The sequence below is a fragment of the Crocodylus porosus genome, unplaced genomic scaffold (genome assembly GCF_001723895.1).
Source record: "Crocodylus porosus isolate Cpor-Errol unplaced genomic scaffold, CroPor_comp1, whole genome shotgun sequence".
Lineage (NCBI taxonomy): Eukaryota > Metazoa > Chordata > Crocodylia > Crocodylidae > Crocodylus > Crocodylus porosus.
In genome coordinates, this window is record NW_017728918.1 from 17940880 (window position 1) to 17960818 (window position 19939).

At 45.0% G+C, this 19939-nt stretch overlaps 1 protein-coding gene across 1 annotated transcript; it reads left to right on the forward strand.

Moving 5' to 3' along the window:
- Positions 1 to 3: 3 nt before the first annotated feature.
- On the forward strand, positions 4 to 11383 carry LOC109312082 (cytosolic 5'-nucleotidase 1B-like; the record flags this gene model as incomplete). The annotated part of the gene is made up of 5 exons (XM_019538132.1): positions 4 to 192; positions 5430 to 5559; positions 7184 to 7306; positions 8020 to 8204; positions 10447 to 11383. Coding segments are annotated over 5 exons (999 nt in total), but the record flags the coding sequence as incomplete, so codon positions are not given.
- Positions 11384 to 19939: the final 8556 nt, after the last annotated feature.

Below are 19939 nucleotides of genomic sequence, written 5' to 3' on the forward strand. Positions count from 1 at the left end.
CCGGCCGCCCGGCGCCGCCCGCAGCCCAAGCCGCAGCACGCCATCACCGTGGCCGTGTCGTCGCGGGCGCTCTTCGACCTGGTGGAGGAGCGGCGCATCTACGAGGAGCAGGGCGTGGAGCGCTACGTGCGCTACCAGCAGGACAACGAGAACGTCACCCTCAAGCCCGGGCCCGCCTTCAACTTCGTCAAGGTACCGGGGCCGCCGACGCCTGGGGGCCCTCCTTAGATGCTGCTGCCCCTTCGGAGATGGGACATCCCTCCTGAGGCACCGTGTCCCTCCTGAGCCCGGAGATCCCTCCTGAGCACGGGGTAGTGGCTGGGCGACAGCTTCCCTGCCTCTGCTGGGAGGTCTGGATGTAGTGGATCCATAGGAAAGGCGTATGAGGAGATCCCAGCAAAGCCCCGCTTCACCTGTAGGCACCGAAAGGAAAGTGTCTCCGGGTCAGCGTTCAGGTCCCGTGGGCCGGTTGCCAGACCCTGTTGGGTAGGACTGCCAGGAGCAGCATCCTGCCTTAGGCCCTGGTCCAGACGTTTCTCCCCTCAGGCGGGCTGGTGCTGCCTGGAGAAGAGGCTCGGCCTCCTTGCTTTCATTTCCTCCTTGAAAGCAACTAGATTTGTTCCCCACCCCTGTCAGGCGGCAGCCCTGATCAAGGAAGTGAAGCTGTGGTTTGGCTCCAGACCAGATGGGATGGGCATAGAGACAGGCCCCTGCTCCTCGTTGCATATATTACACAATGAACTGGTGAATTGTGCAGTATGTTTAGACTGACCTCAGGTGCAAAAAGTAAGACCAGCAAAGCAGGGCCAGTGCATAGTGCTGATCACACAATGAACTGGTGAATCATGCAGTAAATGTACTTGGCCACATGTGCAAAGTAATTATCACACGATAAAAATGACTCTTCAGCTATAAAAGAGCCAACCAGCTATGATGTTAGTGCTTGAAAATGTGTAACAACTCTATAGCTGGTTTCTATCTAGCTTTAATTTTAATATACAGCAGCCCCCTAAGCAGAGTCATGGGTCAGGCCCCCTCTACAGGTTACATGCATTATGCAATTAACTGGTTAATTGTGCAGTGAATTTAAATTGGCTGGACATGCAGTCATACCATGAAAGGGTCTGTCTAGCTATAAAGTTAGAACTGGAAAATATGCAATAACTTTCTAGCTTGTTTTTGTCCAGCTTTAATTTGCCCGCATAGCAGGGTCTCCCCCCGCAGCTGGTTGCTCTGTTAGCTAATGGGGCTCCCAGCTGCAGGGGTGCACCCTGCACAGCCAGGGCAGGGAGTCCCATGGCTGAGAGGACTCTCAGCCCCCGTAGCACCCCACAGCTGCCAGGACGGGGACTCTCCATCCTGGCAACTTGGACACTGTAGGGGCCAAGAGTCCTGTCAGTTACAGGACTTGCAGTTGTGGGAACTTGCTACTTGCCAGTGTAGGGGGAGCCCAGGATGGTGATCCCAGGTTTTCCCTGCACCACATGATAGGATCTGATGATGGATCCCACGATCTTGCCTTCCTGCCTTGCACATGTGGCATGGCAGGAGATAGAGTTGTGTGGGTCATGTATCGCATCCTATCATGCCTTTCTCTGAATGTCTAGAGGGGCCCAGAGAGAGGATCGGTTCCTGCAAGGCAGTGGTTCCCAGCCTTTTTTAGTTTGGAGGCAACCCTCCTTGGGAAAGGAAGCCCCGCTAGGAAAATGATGGCTCGTTCTTTTCACTGGTGTTTCCACAACAGAATAAAACAAGAGCAGGGGTGCTAAACCTCTGGCCAAATCTGGCTCGTGGAGCCACAGCATCTGGCCTGCTTGGATCCTTCACAGGTTGGAAAACTTGGCAGCAGGTGGTGGTGGAAGCTCCATGTGGCCAGTCTATCCTCACCCGCCATTTCCCACGTCCAGATCTGGCTGGGCTGCTCACCCCCTCCCCACCAGCATGGCCAGATTGGGGGCCCCCACCACATGTCCAGATCAGGACTGGGCTGCCCCCTCCCCTGCCCTACACACACATCCAGAGCAAGAATGGACTTCTACCCTGCCATGTATCTGGAATGGGGCCACTCCTCATGATGCTGGATCTGGGCTAGACATCCCCCCTACCCTGCCCTCCAAATCAGGATTGGGTCCAAGCACCACTCTGCCTTGTCCTGCCCAGAGCGCCTGGGTCAAGGTCATTTTATCCTCCCCTCCCCTCCGCCCCCCATATCTGGCTTGAGCCACTCCTCCTTGCCCATGGATCAAGGGCTGTACAACCCCTCTCAGCCGGGTCGGGTCCATTGGCTGGATCTGGCCCGTGGAGGGACATGGCACCACCCATCTGGCCTGCTGGCCAAAAATTTGGGGCACCGCTGTAACTAAAGCAATTCTGTCGCAGAGAACTCCGGAAGCCCACAGCCAGACAAGGATTTTGACACAACAGCTTCCTATTTGAAATCTCTGCCTTGTTCTTGTGTATCAGGTTTGCCCACTTAATGGTGCGTAGCACTTCACAACACCCTTGAAAGGATCTTAAGGCACCCCAGGGTGTCAGAGCTCCCTGGTGGAGAATCACTGCTTTAAGGTCATTGTGTCATTCTTGGATCATTTAGATCCCAGATCATAAGGTTGTAACTGCTTGATGCCCACTGCTTCATTGGGAGTTCATCTGCATAAAGACATCAGATGTTGATTCAGTAGTGGCAAAATTACTTGCCTAGTATAGACATTTTTTTTTTCGTTTTGGTTGCCCACAAATTTTGCCAATCTTTGGTGGCAACACAAATATTTTTCCTGCTGCAGTGAAAACTGGAAAGAGATACAGACTGTGGTTTTAATTCAGGATTCAGTAAACAAGGGTGAGGAGGTCTACCGTGTCTTTGTTGAGTGAGATGAGAGATGTGCAAGTTAACCACCGGGATGATGGAGGCTAAATTATGATTTTGCTGTTTGGGATTTTTATAAGTGTTTGAAGAAACAGACTTCACTGGGGATATGCAAGTGCAAAAGAGAAGAGGATTTGATCTGAAATATCTATTTTAATTACTTGGGAAACTGCCATGGCATAAAACCCACCCAACTAATTTTTGAGAAGAACTGTTGGATTTTTTATTATTAAATAGACTGGCTGATAGGCAGAATATGTGACATTGCATTGCCAGGAGCATTTAAAAGAGACTCTTAACTTTCACTGTCATGTGTATAGACTCAGGAAAACAGTGAGTAGCTAAAACGTTTTTCCCATGCATGGGGGCCTAAGGAAACAACAGCCATGGTATAGTTGTCCAGACTTTTGCAGGTGCAGCAGGAAGGACAGATACTGGCAACACTAACAGCACCCAGCCATATAGGAGGTTGAGCCCCTCCTGATCTATTTGTCCTCATCTCTTGACCATCTCATTGTTGCCTCTCTTTTCATGGAATCATCTGACTTTTCCTTTCAGCCTGGGTCCTTGGGCTTGTCTCCCTTATGCGTCAACTTTGATTATCTCAGTAGGTCATTTGTAATGCTCAGAACCTGACATTCCCTTTTTCTGTTGAGCTATGACAGCAGTATCTGGTCCAGAGGGAGAACAAGCAAGAACTCTGGCCAGGGAGGTGCGTGCTGCCAGAGAGGAACAAGCTTTCACTTCCAGTGTTGTTCGTGCTTGTGTTTACATTGTCAATGGAGAAACTCCCACCCAAAAAACTCTTCAGGTATAAACAGCATTGGGAGTAGAGAACAGACTTCCTCACAGGGTCCTCCTCCTGCTTGAAACTTCTTCCCAGCAGGGATGACTATTGTTTGGAAAACAGTTCCTGTTATAGTACTCCTGCAGTCAGGAAAGGCCTATTGGAAGACATGATCTAGAAGTCCTAACAGGAAGAAGTGTGTATCTATGTTTGAAGAGAGGAAAAAAATCATGGGGGATTGTTAGTAGCAAACCTTGAGACATCTGACTTTCCATTTAGAAGAATAAAGCCCAAATGTCTACAATGTTCACAAAGGGTCTCTAGCTCACTGTCCCTTATGGGACATCTGCCTGTTCTTTTCACTGTCAAAACTCTCTTGAAATCACACTTTCCCATGGCACACGTTGGTGCAGGACTATCAGACACAGAAGGGTGGAGCTGGCATACAACAGTTGGTGATAAACTTATTTTTGGATCATGCTGTGCACTGCAGGCTAGAGTCCTCTCATTTGAATCACCATTAGGCCAGATTTGCCCTCTGTTACTAAAATATAATCCACAACAGTGCCACTACTTAACCTGTTTTAAGTAATGGCAGCATGTCAGTTATACATTTTGGCATTAAATAATCATTGTCTAAGATGCATAAATAGTACACAGAAAGTCAGACTTTTTGCTTGTTCATTTGGCTTCATGACTCTTCCCTCCTGGGCATCTAGCGGGCCAGCTTTAGTAGGATGTGGTGAAAGTGGTTTCAGCTGCAGTTTGGTGATTGGGACATAGGAGCTGTGGTTTCAAAACTTGGCATCCAGGCAAGCCTAGAACCCAGATCTCCCATGTCCTGAATAATTGTTCTAATTACTGAATTATAGTGGAGGAACTATACCAATTAGGTGGATGCAGTTCTCTGCGTAGGTGTCTTGCAGATTGGGTCATAGATGCCTTAGGAGGAAGTAGAATTGCAAAAGGTAAACATATTTTAGCACATATTAAAACTCCCCATTGAAATGAATGTAGGATTGCACTTTTTCTGGCAACAGAGGAACTGTCCCAGTGGTGTCGTAAGTGCTGTTCATAGAACTGAATGGGAGAGCTGTGCAATTCTGCAAGATGGAATAGCATGCACTCTGGAGAACCCACTAGTCTCCCTTTGAAAATATCTGAGCAGCTAAAACAGGCAGCTGTGCTTGTGCCTAGTCACTTAAGCCTGGAAAAAGAGAGAGAAGATAGTGGCATGTTAGTTGCCACTAGAGAAGTCCTGTACTTGTTCATTTATTAGCCGAAGCCAGGGCAGGATAGCACCTTATCCAGTAACTGCTTTAGAGTGGCATAAGAAAGTCAGTGAGAATCTACTCATTTGGTCTCTTGCCTATGAAAGCAGTTATTCTCTAACGTGTCTCTCTCAGCCAGTTATCCTTTAACGTGCCACCTTGCCCTGCCTTCTGCATGACTTCAGACTTACAAAACTAACTTCCTCTCTTTGTTCATTTAGTCTAACTGATCATAGGTGTCCCAGGTAAGAGAACCTCATTTCAAAGGTACAGAATTTAACTTAACTTTTTTTTGTCTGCTTTCCTGATAAGAAGTTCAACTAAGTAGCAGCTGGGAGTTCAAGAAAAGGAATGAATAAAACAAGTTTAGCAAGGTAAACCTGTATGCATTTTAAACCTGTATTCTCCTTCTAGGCAGGACCTGTAAGTATAAATAAAACCACCCTGATTTAAGAAAGAATGTATATGCAGCTTATTTACGTACATCAATATTTCTTACCCACAGGCACTGGAACATGTCAATGCTCGACTTCGTGAGCTGTACCCTGATGATGAGGAACTGTTTGATATTGTTCTGATGACTAATAACCATGCCCAAGTGGGAGTGAGACTCATAAACAGCATCAATCACTATGGTAAGTAAAATAAATAACATTTTGTAGAGCTGCCTGCTGCCCTGGTGTAAAGTGAAACATTTTTTTGTTTGCTCTGACCCTGATATAGGGCACTTTTTTTGATAGTGACACCCATTCCTAAGAGGAAAAATGTTTATTTTTGTGTGTCAGGATAAATGAGAGTGGGTTATGCAGGATTGATCCAAAACTCCAGATATTCTTTGTCAAGAGTGAATCTCAGATTCTGTGGCAAGGCCCTTGAACATTTCTTTGTTTTGTATTTTATCCTCTAAGCAAATGGAAAAATTCCTTAAGTTTAGTGTTGGCTGGAAGATAAGATTTTGTTGATAGAACTGAAATGCCTAAGTCACTGTCACTTCATTGATTGAATGGTCAGCTCATAAAATCAGAAGTCTACAGAAGCTATTGAGAAGATCCTCAGCTGATTATCTGGCCCCAGATCTGGCCTTAGGGAAAATGGCTCCCTGGGAGAACTTGTATTTTGCCAGTGTACCCTGCCTCCAAGGCACGGCAGTGTCAGGGCCAGGAGGGTGTCAGGGTGTATGTAGAGGAGGGTGTGCGTGCGTGAAGGTCACATAGGTACTAGCAGCTATGGGCGGCAGGGAACCCTGTGGGCTATTGCAAGGCAGTGCATGTGTCCGTTCATCAGAGATGCTGGCCTGGTGCCAGGCAGTGGAGGCTTGGCAGGGGACAGCAGGAAGGGCAGGCAGGTGAGCAGCAGGCAGGACTACCTTCACAAGTAGCCCAGCACCAGCTGCAGGGCACCACTGCCCAGCTCCCCCTGCTTCTTCACCCTCAGCAGTGGTGGCAATGGCTGGGGCACTGCAACTCGGTCTTCAGCTCCAGCAGGTTAGTGATGGCAGTCCTTAATGTACATGATAGGTTGCCCAGCCGCACCACCTTCTCACCTGGCACCGGTGCCTTGCCCTTGGTTCGGCCCTTGGCGCCCTCCTCCCAGGCCCTTATGTTGCCTGGCACTGCCTGCCACCACCACCTGGGACCTTTTTATCCCACTGCCTCTAGCCAGCTGGCTCCAGTCAGCTCTGGGCATGGTCTGGGGGTTGGGGGCAGGCCCCACTGCCCAGCCCCCCAGAATTAGTTGCCACCGAAGTGTCCCAACAGCTCCAACCTGGCATGAACAGTGGAGCAGGGGTATGTGTATGGTGTCTCCCTGAACCACGGCACCCTGGGCAGTTACCAACAATGCCCACCCATTAGGCTAGCTCTGTCTTTCTAATGACTCACACCTTTTAAGTTCATTTTGTCTAACATGATAATATAAGAGTTTCCATATTATAATAGACCATAACCTCACATGTTTCTTCCAGCCAATCCTATATTTTAAAGGATGCAAGAAAAAATAGTTTGTCCCAAGCTTTATTCAGTAGGAGACTGCCACAACAGCATGGCAGGGACATGCTTTCCATAAATGTTCTTTACAGTCCCTAAATGGTAGTCAGTTCATATAGTAACCGTGTGTGTGTGTCTGTGTTACATTCCCTAAATGTTAGTTCATATAGTAACTGTGTATGTGTGTGTGTAAGGACAAAAACCCAGCAGGGTTGTATCATGTCACCATATGCATTTGTCTCCTCTATGTCTGTTTTGTTTACTTGATTTTCAGGTTTAACAATTGAACGTTTTTGCATGACTGGTGGAAAAAGCCCTGTTGGTTACCTGAAAGCGTATCTTACCAACTTATATCTTTCTGCTGACTCTGAAAAAGTTCAGGAAGCCATAGAAGCAGGTTGGAATCAATTTTTATCTGGTTTTCTTCTCAACTAGCCCTAATGAAAAATTAATTCATTAATTACACATACCTTTTCACAGAAGGTGGTAGCACTGAATTAAAAATAGATGTATTACTATCCATACCAGCTTGTCACTGATTTTATTTATGATTATCCTTCCACTCACATTTTGTATCTTATTGTCTCCCTCCTTGCCCGCTTCACTCCTTGTCATCTTCCTTTATCTCTTATTCCCGCCAACTCATTTTCTTCTATGCTGCCCCTATCCATAGAATGACCTCCCAAGATCGCTGTGACAAGCTTATTTCCTTTAAGATTCATTTATTCTGTGATGCCTGCAAAACCTAACCAACACCAAATGCCATTTGTGCTCCAACAGGAGAAAGAAGAGTTTAAAATTATAATGCAAAAATTGGAATTAATATTCTTCCCAAAGTTTCCCATTATGTTGTATTTTCAGTACATCTTAGGGCCCAATCCTGCAGACACTTAAAATAGAAGTAACCTTGCATGAGAGTAATTTTGGTGAAAACACTGGAGCTGTTCACAGATTTGTGTGCATAAATATTTGCAGAACAGGCCCATTAGACCAGGTATTATACCCACTCCATATCTGTGTCCTACAAACTGATTTTTAATACTTATTTAACAATAGTAATTGGCATTCACTTTCCTAGAAACTAACTGAAATTCTCCGATGTAATTTCAGGCATTGCATCAGCTACAATGTTCTCTGCAAATAAAGATGTCCCCTTCTGTGAAAACCAGCTGCGGGTGGCATTTGATGGGGATGCTGTTCTCTTTTCCGATGAGTCAGAGAAGATTGTCAAAGAGCAAGGACTAGACAGATTTTTTGAACATGAGCAGTTGAATGAGAATAAGCCTCTTGCACAGGTACCTACTTCTTGAACAATGATGAGTGTTCAAAACAGCTCTGCATTTTATTACCAAGCATTTTGTTGCTACCTTATTCTTTTTTCCTCATTCTTCTTCTCATAAGTATATATGTTCTTGTTTGTCAGAGGTGTTTTATAATTCAGTGTACTTTTTATTATAACATTAATTTCCTTATGCTTACTTTGATTTTTTTTCTTTAAGGGTAGTCTGAATGTATTAAGGACAGTTTAAATTCTTAGCTGGTGTTCTGGACCTGATGTTGTAGTGTTATAACACAGTACTAAAACATCATGTGTAGGAAGTCGGGCCCCTTGCAACTGCCTGGATCCCGCCTTACTCTTGCCCCTGGCCTCTCAGGGTCTAACCCTGTTGTCTCGTCTGCCATGCCTTAATGTTACAGTTGGATTGGGAGGATGCCTCTAGCGGCCAAGGAATTTCAGTTCAGGTCCTAGATCCTTGTTAGCCCCCTGGCCTTGGCCCACTTTGCCGTGGCTGGCCTCTCTGCCCAAGGTCCACTGTCACAGAACGTTAGGCTGCTGGGTCCGAGCTGTAGCCACATCCTCATGGGGTCTGGACCCTTTGGCCCCTGTCTGTTTTGCCACATACTACAGTCCTCAGTTGGTAGCAGTGTTCCCCACCCCAGACGCTGCTTGCAGCTTCCAAGCCTAGCAGGGCTCTCAGCTGGCCATGGCCCTTTCAGTCTTAGCATACTTATGCTGTCTGCCCCATTTTTGAAGGGTTTAGGAACTGGGGTATCCTAGGCACCCTTTTCTCCTATACAGCCACAGGTCACGCCTCCAGTTTTAAACACAAACACAGGTCTAAACCACAACTGCTTCCAACATAAAATCCTTTCCCCTCAACCTAAGGCTGTGTCACACCATGATAACAAATAAACCTGTAACCAGAATCACTTAGCTTCAATGTCAGGTGCTGCTGGCCTTCCTTGCAGTTCTCCCAGGGCTGCAGTTCCTCATCTCTGGCAGGTCAGAGTCAGCTGTCTTTCACAGCTATGGTCCTGGCTTTATGAAGCCTGAAGCCACCTCTCCATGTCACTTGATCCACCACTTCCACCCCACACCTTTTAATCACTGGCCTGATTGCACTGTCTGCACTTAAGGCAAGCAGCCAGGTCTCTGAAGGGACCTTTAAGAAGACCTCACGTAGTCCCTTCAGGGACCTGGAGCCAGCTGGTTGCTTACAGGCTCTCTCTCCACTTTAGTAATGGGAAAGGGACACATTAAACATGGTAAAAGTAAGAACTTGAGGCTGTCACAGCTACTTAAAGCTATATTTTCTCTTTATTATCATCTAGAGGCCTTGACCTAAAGCTCACTCAAGTTAGTGAAAACACTACCATTAATTTAAATGGAAAGCTCATACTCATTATAGCAAAAACCTTTCCCGTTACAGGCACGACCTAGTACCTTTTCTCAGCACTTGTGCTCCTTTGTTGACCTCTGTACATATAGCAACCTTGAGGATTTAGCATGTAATGTCACTTCTTGCTTGGCTTCACTTCACATTGTCACGCATAACAGCTGTCAATGAAACACTGTATTAATAAGGAGTTGGCCTTGATTTAAAATGCTGGAATATGCTGAGTGCCCAAGAGAATTCCAAAACATGTCCAGAAGTTCAAATCTTAACAGCGGTGTAAATCTAAAAAGATCAGCTCTGCTATTATTTCCACTGTTGTATATCCAAAGTAAGGCTCCACCCTTGAAAACAACAGGAATTGCAGGTGTTTAATACCTTGGATTTTGACCCCAGTTATTCTTTCTTTTAAATCTGGGTTTGATCCTGATATCATTTTCAGGAGGAATCTGAAGCTGGAAGAACTTCATTGATGTCAACATATGTAAACCTAAACAAATGTCTTTATGAGAACAGAATCAGGAATAATAGTTATATATGTATGTTCCATTCAGGCTTATAGGCCCAAGTCAGGAACAGGGTGTCACTGATTACATAGTATCACAGGCAACATCTCAGGAAGAGGGACACAATGAAATATGCGTGAAATATTATATACAAATATACTTTTGGGTGAGGTATCAGACTTAACCATCATTTGCCCATTTTTGTAGGCGTGTTTTGAGAAGGGATTTCAACATGGAAATGGCAGTGGCCTTAGGGATTGGGAGAGGAGTGCTGTGCATAGAGGGCCGGGAAGAGAGAACAAGATATTTGTACAATTGTACAAATATTAAACATGTTTCTAATGTTTTACTCCTAGGGTCCTTTGAAAGGTTTTCTGGAAGACTTGGGGAAGCTCCAAAAGAAATTCTATGCAAAAAATGAACGACTAGATTGTCCTATAAGGACCTACCTTGTCACAGCCAGAAGTGCAGCAAGTTCTGGAGCCAGAGTGTTGAAGACTCTCCGTAGCTGGGGCTTGGAGATTGATGAGGCACTTTTCCTTGCGGGAGCTCCTAAAGGACCAGTCTTGGTGAAGATCCGGCCTCATATTTTCTTTGATGACCAGATGTTTCACATTGAAGGAGCACAACAGCTGGGTACTATAGCAGCGCACGTACCTTATGGTATTGGTCAAAAATACTACAAATCCAAACCTATGACAGCAGTGTTAAAAAGTAGCCTTCCTTAACTTACCAAGTCTCTAATACATACCTGTCTGAAAACTGTACCTTTTTATTTTATAAGCACTATGTTTAAAGGTTTAACCTCACTGGCTATATCAATTTTAAAAGGAAATATTTTTATTACAAGCATGTTTTTATTGTAATAATATTCTTAAGCAGTCTTGATTTTTTTACCAATCTGGAGCTAGCACTCTACTTTTTCAATATTAGGAAAAGAATTCTACTGCTTTTGTGATTTTAAACTATACTTCAAAGAGAGAGAGATGCATGTATACATTCTCTGAAAGGGTTATGAACAGATTATTTATAAAAATAATTTTGCTGCCTAGTGAACAATAGGTTATTCTTGAGATGACCAAAAGTTCAGTTTACCTAATATGCAGTTATGTTTACTTTTTCAGGGCTGCTTTGTTGGACATGTTTTTAGTGATTTTGTCATTATGAGCATTTGATTTCTACGAGTGATTGTAGTTCCAGTAGAAAATGTTAGTTTGTTTGACCTTGTGTTTACAGGAGCCTTTTATTTTTCTACACCTTTTTTCCTACTCTAATAAAGCTGGTTTTACAGAACATTGCTGTTTTTTGTGTATATGTTAGGGAGAAGGATCTTATTAAGGATCGTTCAGAATTTACTACTATTTCATAACCTATGTAAAATTAGCATGATTGTCTCAGCTCAGTTTTTAGGAGAAGGTGACTGTTTCAATGCTAACTGATGATCATTTGCACTATTGTTCTGTCATATCAATCTTATACCTAAATCACCACCATAGTATCTGAACGCTTTTCAGGTAACATGATTAACATCTGTCACATCTTGCCTGTGCCCTTTCCCCCACACAGACTTATCGGCCAGATGCTACTCTTCAAGCTGCCAGGCTGCCTACTGGTAATCAGATCGGCCGATATGGCTGGTTAATAATCGGCCATCTGTATTGACCAAAAAATCTGTATCAGTGCCCCCTTGTAATGGTGTGATCATATGTGAAGAAAGATGGATAGTGCTATCTGCCATCTGTATATTGCTATGACTGACAAGATGAGCAAAGGAGCCAAAGAAGTATTTGGTATGGAAAAGTAAATATGTACCTACACAGATCTACAACATGAACTTTCTACTCCAACCAGACCTAAGTAGCTGTCCATCTAGAATGAGACTGAAGCCGTGAGATAAGTGGGGAAGCAGGAGACCTGGAGGAAGAGCAAGCAGGAGAGGGGACATCAGGGGAGGAGCTCTCATACTTCCTGAAAAATCAGGGCAATCAACTAGTTACCTTAGGTACCTGTACACAAATGCATGGAGCCTGGGAAACAAGCAGAAAGAACAGGAAGTTGTTGCACAGTCACAGCACTATGACATGGTGGGAGATTGCATGGCTAAAGCACTGTCATGGATGGGTACAAACTGTTCAGGAAGGACAGGCAGGGAAGAAGAGGAGGAGGAGTTGCATTTTATGTAAGAGAGCCATATGATTGCTCAGAGCTCCAATATGAAGCTGGAGATAGTCCTGTTTAGAGTCTCTGGGTTAAGGTGAGAAGGGAAAGCAAGAAGAGTGATGTTGTGATGGGTGTCTGCTATAGACCACCAGACCAGGAGAAAGTGCTGGATGAGGCTTTCTTCAAACAGCTAGTGGAAGTTTCCTGATCATCAGCCCTGGTTCTCATGGGGGACTTCAATCACCCTGACATCTGGGAGGGCAATAGAGCAGTTCCTGGGCAATTCAGGAAGTTTTTAGAGAATGTTGGGGACAACTTCCTGGTGCAAGTGCTGGAGTGGCCAACTAGGATCTGTGCTCTATCTTGACCTCCTACCCACAAGCAGGGATGAATTAGTGGGGAATATACTAATGGATAGCAACTTGGACAGCAGTGACCATGAGATGATTAAGTTCAGGATCCTGCGGAAAGGAAGGATGGAGAGCACTGGAGTAAGGACTGTGGACTTCAGAAAAGCAGACTTTGATTTGCTCATGGAACTCATGGGCAGCCAGACAGAGGGGGAGAGGAGTCCAGGAGAGATGGCTGTACTTTAAAGAAGCATTACTGAGAATGCAGAAACAAACCATCCTGATGCATGGGAAGACGAGCAAGTACGGCAGAAGACTAGCTTGGCTTAGCAGGAAACTCTAGTAAACTAAATGACAAAAAAGGAAGCTTATAAGAAGTGAAAACTTGAATAACTGGAGAAGAATATAAGACTACTGCTTGGGCATGCAGGGATGAAGTCAGGAGTTGGAGCTAGCAAGGGATGTGAAGGGTAACAAGAAGGATTTCTACTTGTATGTTGGTAGCAAGAGGATGATCACGGAAAATGTGGGTCCCTTACTGAGTGGGGGAGGCAACCTTGTGACAGAATGCAGAAAAGGCTGAAGGGCTCAATACCTTTTTCACCTCTGTCTTCACAGGCAAGGTCAGCTCTCAGACTACTGTAACAGGCAGCACAGTTTGGAGACAAGGTGAGCAGCCAACAGTGGTGAAAAAACAGGTTAGGGACTATTTAGAAAATCTGGATATATACAAGTTCATGGGGCCGGATGGGATGCACCTGAGGATGCTAAGGGAGTTAGCGGATGAGATTACAGAGCCACTGGCCATAATCTTTGAAAACTCATGGCTATCAGGAGAAGTCCCAGATGATTGGGAAAGGGCAAACATAGTGCCCATGTTTAACAAAGGGAAGGTGGAGGATCCAGGGAAGTACAGACCAGTCAGTCTCACCTCAGTCCCTGGAAAAAATCATGGAGCAGATCCTCAAGGAATTCATTTCTAAGCACTTGGAAGAGAAGGTGATTAGGAACAATCGGCATGGATTCACCAGGGGCAAGTCATGCCTTACCAACCTGATTGCCTTCTGTGATAAGATGACTGTCTCTGTGGATGCAGGGAGACCGGAGGATGTGGTGTACCTTGATTTTAGTAAGGCTTTTGATATAGTCTCCCACATCATTCTTGTAGACAGGCTATGGAAGTATAGGTTGCATGGATGGAACTTAAGATGGATAGAAAACTGGCTGGAACAGCAGGCTCAGAGAATAGTAATCAATGCCTCAAAGTCTAGTTGACAGCTGATATCAAGTGGAATGCCCCAGGGGTCAGTCCCGGGGCCAATTTTGTTCAATATCTTCATCAATGACCTGGAAGATGACATAGAGTACACCCTCAGGAAGTTCGCAGATGATACCAAGCAGTGGGGAGCAGTAGATACTCTGGAGGATAGGGCTAGGATTCAGAGTGACCTAGACAAAGTGGAGGATTAGGCTAAAAGAAATCTTATGAGGTTCAACAAGGACAAGTGCAAAGTCCTTTACTAGGTCTAAGGACGGCACAATCCCATGAACCAGTACAGGCTTGGGGCTGACTGGCTGGGCAACAGCTTTGCAGAAAAGGACCTGGAGGTTACAGTAGACAGTAAGCTGAATATGAGCCAGCAGTGTGCCCTTGTAGCAAAGAAAGCTAACAGTATACCGGGCTGCATTTGTAGGTGTGATGCCAGTAGGTTAATGGAAGTGATTCTTCCCCTTTATTCAGCACTGGTGAGGCCACATCTGGAGTACTGTGTTCAGTTCTGGGCCCTCCACTACACTACGGAAAGGATGTGGACAAACTGGAGAGAGTCCAGCGGAGGGCAACAAAAATGGTGAGGGGACTGGAGGGTCATGACTTATGAGGAAAGACTGAGGGAATTGGGCTTATTTAGTCTAGAGAAAACGAGACTGAGATGGGATTTAATACAAGAAGCGTGGTTCAAAAGAGGATGGAGCTAGACTGTTTTCAGTGGTAGCAGATGACAGAACAGGGAGCAATGGTCTCAAGTTGCAGGAAGGGAAGTTTAGGTTAGATATCGGAAGAATTTTCTCACTAGGAGGGTAGTAAAACACTGCAGTGGTTACCCAGAGAGGTGGTGGAAGCTCCATCCTTGGAGGTTTCCAAAACCTGGCTAGACAAAGCTTTGGCTGGGATGATCTAGTTGGGGACAGTCCTGCTTTGAGCAGGGGGTTGGACTAGATAATCTCCTGAGGTCCCTTCCAACCCTAACTTTCTTTGATTCTATGCCTCTATGAAGCAAATTGGCCATAGCCAGGAAGCTTGCAATACTTGTGTTGATTGTTAACCGTATTTTAGTGTCTAGTGATGTCGACCCTTAACGAAGCCATGAGCATTGAAGTGTATGAAAGAAAATGTATAACCAAACTTGTTGGCTTCATCATAGCACTCAGACACTAAATTGACAATGAAAGTCATGTTTTAGTTGCATGGGCTGATCATTCAGTTTGTTCAACTGGCACGCAGGTGATGATGGGAACCTTCGATATGCAAGAACACCCCGTATGTGATATAGTGTTAACACAAATCCTATTTCATCCTGCTAGATTCCTTTTAGCTCACCTGACAATAATTCTAAATGCAATTTGAAAAAGACCCAGTTCAAATCTCATAGCACCTTTGAGCCAAAAGTTTGAAAAGTAGCCTTTAAATTTTTGTTTCAGTTTAGGCTTTTTTGTGATTGTTCCTCTGATCTTAGGTGTCCTTTATGAGTCACCCAAGGCTTATCTCATGTGTCACTAAGCTGATGCTGTTACTGCACAGTGATTTAGTACTTTCAAAAGTACTTCCAAATTTTCTCCTTTCAGAAGTACTAAATCATGGTGCAGTAAGAACCCATGCTGTGCTGTATGTGTACCACACCATCTTTTTTAGCAGCCACTTTGCTGTAGCACCACTCTCTAATGGGGAAAAATGTCGCTACGGCAACACAGTATTGGTCACATGTAGACGTCTGCGGATGCTGTGTCGCTGTAGCATGTTGCTACAGAGATGTAGCGTCATGTATAGCGTGCTCTCAGTGTCTGATTTTATGGAGTGGTGAATGTGCACTATTCATTAGAGATCAACAGGGAAGTAGGGTGCTTCATACTACTGAAAAATCTGGCTTATTGTATGTCAAACTGAGTGCTGAGAAAAATAAGAATAAGGAATTGGAGAGTTTTTTTTAAAAATAGTAAACAGATCCACTGAATGTAAAACATGGTGGTTAAGCTCTCTACGGTGTCTAGCTATCAGTTGGCAAGTGCTATGTGTACAGTTTAATAGACGAAAATACCTTGAATTGTTTTTTAAATACTTCTCTGATTAAATATGTGCATATCCCAAATATTTGTTTGACACTTTCTGCAACTGGAAGGCAGATTTGTCCCCATTATGTATTGCCAATTACCATATATATTTTGGAGGGCTGTGCAGTAGTATAACTTTAAAGCATATTTTTAAACTCTGCTTTGGGATTTAGATGTAAATTCTGAAGAACATCAATAACATCAATGTAATCATTTGAAAATTTAAGGCACATAATGATCTACCTTTAAGACCTGAGACTTGAAAATAAAAATAAGTTTCATTTCTGCCAGACTGCAATGGTTGTAATTCCAGGTTATAAAATTGCAGGTTACTTTGAGCTTGGATATTGAGCTAAGTAGTAAATCAACTGTCTTGGGAGCCATTAATGACCTAGATATGCTGAATCCTTCTAGAAAGTTTCAATTTCGGAAAACAATGATTGCTGTTCAAAGGCTATCTTTCTCACTTTGAGAAGGTGAGAAATATGGTAATGTGGTACAGGGAAGAAATAATATGGGGCAAAGTTTTTAATAAAATGCCTGTACCAGATCTGCTGCATCAAACTCTTATGTGCAGAGGCAGTCCTTGAATTAATTTAGGCTTCTGGATGGCTATACTCTTTTTGCTTGTTAATGCAACATACAATTTGGTTTGTGTGCTCTGACTATGGTTTGGGGATACATTTAGGCAGTCTTCTAGACCAGAGGTGCCCAACCTCTGGCTTACGGGCCAAATGCGGCTTATGGAACCTTAAAATCTGGCCTGCAGCAATCCCCTCAAGTCAGGCAATATGGTGGCAGGGAACAGGGGCACTTCATACTGCCTCTCCTCCCCACTGCCAAAATCCTAAACCCTACATGGCAGATCGGAGCCACTCCCCGTCCCCTCCGCCCCAGCCAGGTTGGAGCTGAGCCATGCCCCTTCCCCTACTGGGCTGGAGCAGAATCATGCCTCACCCCCTTCCTCCAACCCCTGGGGCCAAGCCAAGCCCCCTTTCCCCGCATGGCTGGATTTGGGCTTGGTCATGCTCCCTCTGCCCGCCAACGGTTTGGGGCTGGGCCAGGCCTCCTCCCCTCATGTGGCTGGACTGGGGCCAGGCTGCTTCCCTTCCCACTCTGTACAGCTGGATGGGGCCCTGCAGTCCCCATCTGGGCACTGGATTGGGACCATTAGCCAGTTCCAGCCTGTGCAAAAGGTTGAGCACCACTGTTCTAGGCAAGGATCTATTCTGCACTAGAGTGGATCTTGGAATGAAATCTAAAATGCTTATCCATAAGTCTCAAATATGCATGCACATGGACACACCCACACCTTCCCTCTGACGGTCTCAAAAAGTAGAGAATTGGATTATTACTTCCACTATTACTACTTTATTCTGAAGTTCTTGAGAGGCACTCAAATACTATGGTGATGAGATGTACTGAGATAGAGTATAGATTCATAGATGCTAGGGTCAGAAGGGACCTCAACAGGTCATCGAGTCCGACCCCCTGCCTAGGCCAGAAAGAGCGCTGGGGTCAGGTGACCCCAGCCAGATGCCTATCCAGCCTTCTCTTAAAGCCCCTCAAGGCAGGGGAGAGCACCACCTCCCTTGGAAGCCCATTCCAAATTTTGTTCACCCTTACCATGAAGAAGTTTTTCCTGCTATCTAGCCTAAATCGGCTCTCTGTCAGTTTGTGACCATTGTTCCTTGTTACCCCAACAGAGCATCTCCAAGTCCTTGCTGCATCCCCCTAATGAATTTGTAGGCAGCCACAAGATCACCCCTCAGCCTTCTCTTGAGGAGGCTGAAGAGGGCCAAGTCCCTCTGTCTCTCCTTATACGGCTTGTCGTGTAAGCCCCATACCATATGAGTGGCCCTCCTCTGGATCCTCTTGAGCCTATCAACATCCTTCTTGAAGTACAGCGCCCAAAACTGGACACAGTACTCCAACCGTGGTCTGACAAATGCCATATAGAGGGGAAGTATCACCTCCTTGGATCTATTTGTCCTGCATCTGGTGATGTATGATAAAGTGCAGTTAGCTTTGTTGATGATTTCATCACAGTTGCGAAAAGATCCTTGTCTTTTTGTGTGAGGATGCATTTTTTGTTTTCATCTGTGAGTGAGGAAGAAGACATTTGAGTTATTTCCATCTTTTTTCCTTGTTAAAGGAAAGAAAAATAGATGCTTCGGAATATTTTAGCATCCTTATCTCTGTTGTCCAGCAGGCTTGTCTAGTATTCTTTTATCGTTTGCTATCTTTGATAATGTTTTGAGTGTCTGTACAAGCTGTTTGCTACGAATTGTGTTTGGTGAATTGTAGGGTGCCACTGACCCTTGCTGAAGACACCAGTTGGATTTGAAGCCTGTTGGCACCCCATAGGCTTAAGTTTACCCGTGGTCAGCTGTAATATGTAGCAGCTGTCTTCTGTACCCTGGGGGTTATGAGATATAGGGTGCTGGTAAAACACTCTAAAATCCTCAGATATGAGTTGGAATAATTATAAGATGGTATTATGTTTTGGGCTTTTTCCTATCATTTAGGCTACCACTGTAATGTCCTTGTTGTAAGAATTTAGTATGCCTTGTGATGCTAACTGACTAGGCTCAGCTGTTCTTATCTGATTTTTCTGTCTGTCATGTGACTGTTATAAATTGATGGATAAATTTGTTTTTTCCTGGACTAAGATTTTTTAAATTGTTCAGTGACTTTGGATGCCTATCTTGAGACCTCTAAAATAGCTTTTGTTTTTATAGTGAGTGAATTTTTAGCACTTTCTAAAATCTTACCCTTTAAAGATTTTCCAGTTGTATATCCAAAGAGATTAGTCTTGGCTGCAAGTAATTTCACTGTAGAAATAGAATGCAATAGTTTAAAGGAAGATATGAGGGGATTGGTCATGACTTCACCAATTACATCTCTGCTAGATCCTTAGGCAATTAATGAGTCAATTTTCAAGAATAAAGTTTTGCCCATTGACTTCCATCACATACAGTCATGATGAACCTAGTACAGAACAAAATCCTATGATCTCGTTATCCCTTGAGAAATGTGATGGACTTGGTAACTTAAGAATTAAGGAAGATAGTAACATAAGCATAAAAGAGCAGGTCCCATATCATGCAGTTATTAAATTAAATCATCAACAGTGGATTTAATCAATTATAACTGCAATGTATCCCCTTCTGAAATCTTAGTAGGATGGAGTTTTCTCTATCTATATTAAATTATTTCATGTTTGAAGGATCTGAAAGCTTTGAATAGTTTTCTGGACAAAGTTTATTCTATTTTTAAGTAGATAATTAAAAGTCATCCAACATTAAGTATTTGCAGAGATGCTTCAACAACACTGATTTTGAGGTTTGCAGCCATTAGGGGTGCACCAATAGAGATTTTGGGGGCCGATACTGATGGCTGATTTTTAAGGAGGCATTTTGGCTGACACCGATCTGATTTCCGATACCAACCTGGCAGCTTGAAAAGCTGAGTGCAGCTGGTAAGTTTGTTGTGGTGGAAGAGGAGATGGGAGGGAAGAGGTGTGGTGGGGGCAGATCAAAACCCCTGTGGTGAGGGAGGAGCGGGACTGGGGCTGGGGCAAGCACTGCCCAGCTGGGGCAGGGCAGGGGACAGAGCCATGGCTTGTCTGGGGGGCACGAGGAGCAGCGGGGGTGGCTCCTGCTGCTGCGCACACCCCAGGAGGGCACAGGGGGACGTATATCCCCTGGATCTGCATGAGGCACGGGCGGGCTACAGCTGTAGTCTGGAGTCGGGGCTGCACCAAACTCATCCCAGCGGGGGCTGGACCAGGCTTCACTGAGGGCAGGAAGCGGCAGTGCTGGTTGGGGGCTACAGGTGGGGGGCTGCAGCCACCCCAAAATTTGCCATAGTCCCCGCATAAGCCCCCTCCCCCCAGCGCTGCTGCTGGCCACCCCACGCACAGCCCTGGCCCAACCCTGGCCCCCCACATGCCAGGAAGAGCCTGGTACGGCCCCAGCCCCAGCCTGCAGCTGCAGCCCACCCCACCCTG